This window comes from Mus caroli, chromosome 6 (genome assembly GCF_900094665.2).
Source record: "Mus caroli chromosome 6, CAROLI_EIJ_v1.1, whole genome shotgun sequence".
Taxonomy (NCBI): Eukaryota; Metazoa; Chordata; class Mammalia; order Rodentia; family Muridae; genus Mus; species Mus caroli.
The window spans coordinates 47,121,951-47,130,011 of NC_034575.1; the positions used below are offsets into that span (position 1 = coordinate 47,121,951).

General features: G+C 43.8%; 1 protein-coding gene and 1 non-coding gene across 2 annotated transcripts in view; both read right to left on the reverse strand.

The window, feature by feature from the left end:
• The window catches only part of Hibadh (3-hydroxyisobutyrate dehydrogenase), a 99,426-nt gene extending 96,995 nt beyond the window's left edge, over positions 1 to 2,431 (reverse strand). Inside the window, exon 1 of the mRNA XM_021165077.2 lies at positions 2,217 to 2,431. Within this exon, the coding sequence (XP_021020736.1) occupies positions 2,217 to 2,304 (88 nt within the window). The 5' untranslated portion in view covers positions 2,305 to 2,431. The remainder of the gene's footprint in view (positions 1 to 2,216) is intronic.
• Positions 1,279 to 1,400, reverse strand: LOC115031376. Its single transcript, XR_003837017.1, has one exon. It is a non-coding gene; the product is annotated as a small nucleolar RNA SNORA32 (small nucleolar RNA).
• Positions 2,432 to 8,061: the final 5,630 nt, after the last annotated feature.

Sequence of the window (8,061 nt, forward strand, 5' to 3'; positions counted from 1 at the left end):
GAGTCCCAATAAGTTAGTTGAAGAATATGTGTGTGTGTGTGTGTGTGTGTGAGAGAGAGAGAGAGAGAGAGAGACCTCTTTAAAAATATAGACCTAAAGCTAAGTACAATTATATTTTTTTAAAAATACAAAATTTGCTTATTAAATGAGTTATGAAACAGGAAAGAAATTATTTTCTCTGTTTCTTCTGGTATGCATTAAATGTATTATAGCTGCCATAAGTTGACACCTTGTAAGTCTCATTTTTTAAAAAGTACATGGGTCTTTATAACACTATCAACTATTCGCTATAATTAGCTTAAACATGATGGAGGCAAATCCCTCCACAGAATTCAGAACATCAGATATTAGTAATTGAACATGGTTCCTTTTCTACATTTTCCTACACTTCAAAGTTGCATGGAGATGAGGTATTTTCCCCAATTTTTAAAAAAGATTTAAATCTCAAAAAACATTAACATTTTTTGTAATTAGTTTACTATTTGTCATTAATATTAGTTTATATAAACACTGGCATTTAAAATAACTCCAAAGTAAAAAGGGATTGTTTGAGTGTTTCAAAGACATCACTAAAGAACTTTTTCTTAAAATTAATTGTTCATAGACGCATGCCTTTGGGCCAGAGCAGCCCAAGCACAAGATGGTTTGGTAAAGCAGTTTACCCAGCACCGGGGAGACAGGTGCTTCCTGCTGTCAGAGCAAAGGATTATAAGCTTTGGCCTCAGACTCTCCTATCATGAATTGTAAGACCTTTCATAACCCTTAAAAGGTACACGAACGGTTCAAGAAACTATCATTAGTCACCTTGTAAAAACACTAAACAGCAAATATATCGTCCTGAACTCATCAGATCTCAAAATGTTATACACTGATGAGAAAACTGCTGCTCCCTTCAAAGTGTTTTTAAAAAGAAAAAAATTATATCCAAAATCATGTGTTTGCATCTGGCTAACCACAATTCCTTATCTGTCATCTGCTACCTATTATCACACAAATGCTCTTCCAAAGCAGAAAGAAATTTCATAGGTTTTTCCTGAGGACAAAGACTGGGAGCTGCTCAGAAATTAACTCCCAACACATTTCTTACACAAAAATTAAAACAAGTGAACACAAGCACCCTGAATCCAGAGCCTCCTGCATGCTAAGCAAAGGCAACGGTGTTTTGTTTGCTAGTCCTGTATAAGATAGTGCTAAACAGCATTGTTAAAATAAACTTTTACATTAAAAAAAAAAAAAATCCTTCGGTATCTCCCACAAATCAACCAATTCTTTTTCAACACATGTTCCCAACAGGTTAAATGCTAGTCAAGTAGCATATGAAAACCCTCATGGGAATTTTTCTTTATGGTCATGTCCACAGCAAATGAGAAACTGCATTCTAAAAGCCTTGGTAATGACCATTTCAACCAATTCTTAATTAAAGAGGTGTCTTGATGTCCTAGAAAATCCAAGAGTCAGGGAGAAACAAGGGGTACTTCCTGGATCTTGCTGGAGAAGTCCCAATTTACTCATTCTAAGGCCTTGGGAGATCCTCATGTGAAAAGCAGTTCTCAGATATTCATGTCGCTCTAAACACACAGCTTTCTCCTAAATCCCTGGTCATTTTCCATACTTGAAGCACAGCATAGTAGTCGGTTAGGTTATAGACACAATTTTGAGGCAAAGAATTGTGGTTAATAATTCGACAAAAGTCCACCACTTTGAGGCAGCACAGCTCCATTTCATAATGGAGTTCGCTCTGCTTGCTGGTCAAGGGTGACAAACTTTGCTGGATTTCTAGGATACCGCCATGCCACCGACTAGAGTAGTTAAAACACAAATCAGGCCTTGAAGTCTGAGGGAGCCCCCGCTTAGGGTGAAGCCAGGGAGCTGGAAGGCCAGGGGTCCCAGAGGTGGGTGCGGTGGGGTCACCTCTGGAGTGAGCCCTCCAAATGTCCTAGGAGCCCCAAATCCAAAGCGCACGCCAGGGACCCAAACATTCCTCCCTTCATCACAAGCTGTTCCTGGGTCCCGCAGAGGAAACGCTGAACAATCTGGAGCCGGGCATAGGGCAGGAGTGGAAGGCTGACCGCTCAGGAGGCAGTTACAAGAGGGCCCAGGCCTAGGAGGCGACCACAATTGTCGCTTTTACCCTCAAACCAACCGCAGCCCTTCGGACGAAAAGCCCTCCTCGGATGACCAGAGGAAGACGAGCAGATGGGGCGCGAGGTCCTTACCCGCTGCAAGGCTGCCCACGGGCCGCCGCCGGCCGCTCCAGTACCAGAGGCCGGAGGCTGCTCCCCGGAACCCCAAGGAGGCTGCCATGCTGCCCCCCGCCCCGCCTCCGCGCCGTGACCTCCGCCGCCTCACACACGGCCTGTGAACTGCGAGTGTGCGCAGCCGGGATGGCCCGCACCACCGCAGAGACAGCTCGCGCAAGCGCTCTCCTTGCTCAGCTTGGGCTCCGCCCACCGCGGGGCGGAGCACTGTGTTGAGAGGCGTGGTCGGAGAGTCGGAAACAGTCCAATCAGGATTCCCAAATCCATAGACGCCCTGCTTTGCCTCCTGCTGAATTTACAACCTTTGGGTGAGAGAATTCTTGTTTACCCAAAAGCTGACGTGTGTATGGGAGGCGGTGGCTGTCGCTCACTACCGCCTCCTCCGAGCACCTGCACGCAGCAACTGCCTCTTCACTGGGCTGCTAATTGTTTTTCTTCCTCCCAGACAAGAACCGCAGCTAAGGCAGTATTTTAAGGAAAGAGCAGAAATGTTGTGTTTCCTAGTATAGGGACTCATTTTTAACTTCAGTAATAAATGCATGGACCTCCTAGGGTTAACATATATATTTTCAGCGTCTGTTGAAACACAATCACAGAATCTACCATGTGTGTAATAACTGAAATCTACGTGATATACAACTCAATGGTTTTTCCAGTCATATTTGAAAAGTAGTAGGGAAGTAATTTAATAACACTGTTCTCTTTGAAGAGTAGAATTTCTAAGGAACTTACTGAGTTCCAAGAAATGCGTCAATGTTTAAAAAATTCTACAACCTGTGTCTTTTGAACCCAAAATCTAATGGTACATTTAAACCCAGGGAGTAGTATATATGTATATTATAAAAACATATTTTGCTGATCTTTCCTTATTTGGATATTTGGTATATTTGGTGGTTTAAATAAGCATGGCCCCCATAGACTCATATGTTTAAATACTTGGCACATAGGAGGTGTGACTTTATTGGAGTAGGTGTGGCCTTGTTGGAGGAAAGGCGTCACTGTGGAGACCAGCTTTGAGGTCTTACATATGCTCAAACTACAGCTAGTGTGGCACACAGTCCCCTTCTGCTGCTTTCAGATCAAGACAGAACTCTCAGCACCAACTCTAGCACCACATCTGCCTAGATGCTGCTATGTGCCCCACCATGATGATAATGGACTAGGTCTCTACAACTGTAAGCCAGCCCCAATTAAATGGTTTTTGTTTTTATAAGAGTGGCCATGGCTATAGTGTCTTTTCACAGCAAGGAAACCCTAAGTTAGACAGTATACATATTTGAATATCTGTTCCTTGAGAATAATCGCAAAGTATTCAATTTCCACTGGAGAATTTTCATCTTCAGTACACGAAAACAAGACTTGTAACCTTTGAAGAAAAGTGGGCCAAGAGGCAAGAATGGGGCTTGGGGGTAGGGGGAGGGCAGGCAATAAGAAAACCAAGATGCCTACCTTCCATCCTCAAAAAAAAAAAAAAGGAAAACAAAACAAAATGACAAAAAACACCTGTGTTCGTTTTGTTTTAATTCATTTTCCTTGTGCTATATTCATCCAACCTAAAAAGCAAAATCAAGAGATTCAAGTTTGACCTTTAAAAAGCAAAATGCCTCTTCCTAGTTAGCCATAGGGCTGATAAAAGGAAAACTAAGATTGTCAAAAATTTCTTTGCACGCTCGGGGGTTCTGGCATGGTATTAATGTTCCCAGGAACCCATACAGAGTTCAAGGACCCATCTGCAGCTATAGGAAAACAATTCCCTTCCAAACAGTCCTCTGCCCCACCCTAATAACAGAAAAGACAGTCAGATGTAAAGAGAAAGCAAACAAAACAAGTATAAACAAACAAATAACATCATAGCTACTGGATAGTCAGAGTTGGTGCTTCCATCCCTAATAGGGCTAATTGGTTTCTGAAGTATTTCATGTCTCTCTATTCTGGTTTCTTTAGGTTTTACTGGAATGGATTTTCTGCAAGCAATAAATGTGTCCCTACAGGTTTCTATATTTAACTGCTGAAGTGCAGTCTGCTTTCCAGCTCTGTCGACCCCCACAGCAGAGCTGTTTACGACACGAGACAACACATCAATTCATCTCTGCGGCTCCTTGAGTTAATATCCCAGCCCTCCTGAGATTTTACGCCCAATCAGATTGCTTTTGTCATTTTTATTGTGAGCTACTGTTTTTGTTTCCCTCGGTTGTTTATGGGGCTCTTTTCTCGAAAATGAGTTATTTCTTACAAAAGGCCAACTCTTGTGAACACCATCCCCCTCGGCGTAGAAAGAACAAGGGACTGTGGGTGAGCAAGTGAAGCACCTCTGTGTGTGTGTGGTTTGGTTGAGTTTGCTTTGGTTTCATTCTGGCTATGGAACTCACCCAATATTGAAAGTTTGATTCTATTTGTTTCAGTGTCACAAAGGAATAAGTCATAGTTTTAATTTATTCCCATATCCTGCAGACTATTGTCTCCTTCCAGAAGCGCCGAATTGCTTCACAAAGGATTTTCAAAGGTGGCTTTTCCTAAGTGTTGCGACTTTGTTAAAATCCTTACGACTTGAAGGTTGTATTATATTTGAAAGGCAGTTTACTGTCTATGGTTAGACTTGGGGGGAGTTGAGGAGGCTGGGATTTAAGACAGGGATTGGCCTGGAACATTGGCCTGGAACTTGCTGTGTAAACTAGGATGGCCTGGAATTCCTAGAGATCCACCTGTATCTGCCTCCTGAGTGCTGGGCTTCAAGGTGTGCATCACTGCACCCTGCCCATCCCATGACTCTTTATGTACCTAATATATCCCAGACCCAGAGCTGGAGAGACCAAATGAGAGAACCAGAGGAAGCCTTGTTAGGTCTCAACCCTGGGACAAATGGCTAACTGAGGTACTGAGGGGCCTTTTAACATCAAAGCAGATTCTGGCTATCAAGTTCTTCCAGCATCTCTCAGTACCTATTAATGGGTCACCCTGGCTGGTATACCTCGCTCTCCACCTTAAAGTCTCCAGCCCAGGGACTGACTGGCTGGGCTGCCCTTCCCGCAGCTGCTCTTCCCTACATAACCCAACCATTCTGATTACACAGTCCTCTTACCTTTTGCCTCTCCCCTCTCCCCTCTCCTCCCCTCTCCCCTTAGCTCCCCTCTCTCCTTTCTCTCCCCTCCCCTCTCTCCTTTCTCTCCCCTCCCCTCTCCCCTCTCCTCCCCCTCTTCCCCTTTGTTCTCTCCCCCCTTCCCTCTCCTCTCTCCTGCTCAGTACACTGGTCATGTCCTCTCTGGGCGCTCCCAGATGTCTCTGCCTCAGCCTTCTATCTGTAATAAAACCCTCGACCCCTACGAAGCAGTCACGTCCTCCTTTTATTTCTTTTCCTCGTTCATCCCTGAGTAAAGTTCTGAGAGGGCGTGAGCTGTTGACACGGGTACAGCCATCTCAAGGACCCTTAGCCTCAGCCCCATGGGAATGGCAAAGCCTTCCCAGGGTGAGACCAAGAGGGAAAAGACAAAGCCTTACTCTAAGGTCCAATTGTGGGTGTTAATAGTATGTCCAGAAATTTCCACCATAACTTTCTCCCCTGGATATTTATGGCCGGAAGACCTCACCCCACTAAGACTGCTCCTGCTGAGATTAGAGGTTAGCTAGACCCATTTTCTTTTTTAAAGATTTATTTATTTATTTTATGTATATGAGTACACTGTAGATGTACAGATGGTTGTGAGCTATCATGTGGTTGCTGGGAATTGAACTCAGGACCTCTGCTCGCTCCGGCCCTACTCTCTCCAGCCCCGATTGCTCCAGCCCAAAGATTTATTTATTGTTATATGTAAGTACACTGTAGCTGTCTTCAGACACACCAGAAGAGGGCATCAGATCTCATCAATGATGGTTGTGAGCCACCATGTGGTTGCTTGGACTTGAACTCAGAACCTTCAGAAGAGCAGTCAGTGCTCTTAACCACTGAGCCATCTCTCCAGCCCTAGACACATTTTCGTGATCCAGCTGTATATAATAAAAACTGCATCCTTGTTTATCTGTATGTAATAACCCTGCCTTCTGATTCAGCTGTATGCAATAGCCCTGCCTCTCTGTTCAACTCTATACAATAAACACACTGAGCTTCTGGGGTGCTGCTGTTTCTCCATCTGAGAGCCCAGCCCACCTGATCCCTGTTTCCTCCACAAGTGCCTTTGTCTCTGTCTTTTCTTCATTCTCTCACAGCCCCCAGTAGGGAATGTCCCTAGACTGAGAAAGGATTCACAACCAAATCTTGAAAATACCCAGAGTCACAGACAAAAAGTATTCAGTAAAACCCTTTTTTATTGTAAAACCTGAGACATGGGCAACTCAGCAAGACAGAGAGCATGTTAGGGTAGAAGATAGCTTACCACTCAACTGTAGACACACACATTTACATGCACATATACACCACACACACACATACCACCCAGCCATAGACATATACACACACATACATATACACACTTCCTAACTGCACATCCATATATACACACATACACACCCACACCACATAACTGTATATACACACACATCACAGACACTCACATACACCAAACAACTGTCGATATACACATCAAGACACCTGCCACCCAACTGTCGAAACACACACATACACCACACACCGCATCACTTTAGAAACAGATACATAAACAAACACATACACACATGTACACCACACACATACACTCTTACACACACACACATACACACACTACTCAACTGTAGATGCCCACACACACTCACATATACTACCCAATGGTAGACACACAGCACACACACAAACACTCACATCACTCAACTATAGAAACACACACACCACATACACTCACACACAAACATATGACCCAATTGCAAATACACATGCACCATCAAACTGTAGACACACACACATACATACCACACACTTACACATACACCACCCAATTGTAAACATACACACTCACACATACACACCACACAACTGTGCATACACACACCATCCAACTGTAGACACATATACACACATACACACACTCCCACCACTCACACACTCAGTCACACACCCCACAATAGTAGGCAAACAAACTCACACACTCACACTACCCAATGGTAGACACAGCATACACACAAACACATCACTCAACTGGAGATACACACACACACACCCCACACACATACTACCCAATTGGAGACACATACACACTCACACATATACACCACACAAATATAGACACATACACACTGCACAACTGTCCATACACCATCCAACTGTAGGCACACATGCAATGTATACACATACATACTGCACAACTATACATACACACACACACCATCCAACTGTAGACACACAGCACATACACACTCACAATACAACACTCACACATTCACATGCACAACTTTAGGCATATGCACAGACAGGCCAAATGATAAGCCGAGGCTTCCCCCATTCTCCAGGCTGTAGTGAGACCTCCAACCATCCTAATACCACAATATCCTTATCCCCTCAGCCTGTCTTCCATCTTCATCGGTGGACAACAATAAAGTCCTTCCTATGAGTATGCTTCTCCATACACTTGGTGTCATCAGTGACCAATGGAAGGAGGTCAGAGTTCCACCCTTACATTAGGGCAGGGCTTCTCAACCTTCTATTGCTGCAGCCCTTTAATACAGTTCCTCATGTTGTGGCGAACCCCAATCATAGCATAATTTTCATTTTTACTTCATAACTGTAATTTTGCTACTGTTGTGAATTGTAATGTAAACAGATGATATGCAAGAGATCTAATAAGCAGGACCCTGTGAAAGGGTCCTTTGTCCTCCTAAA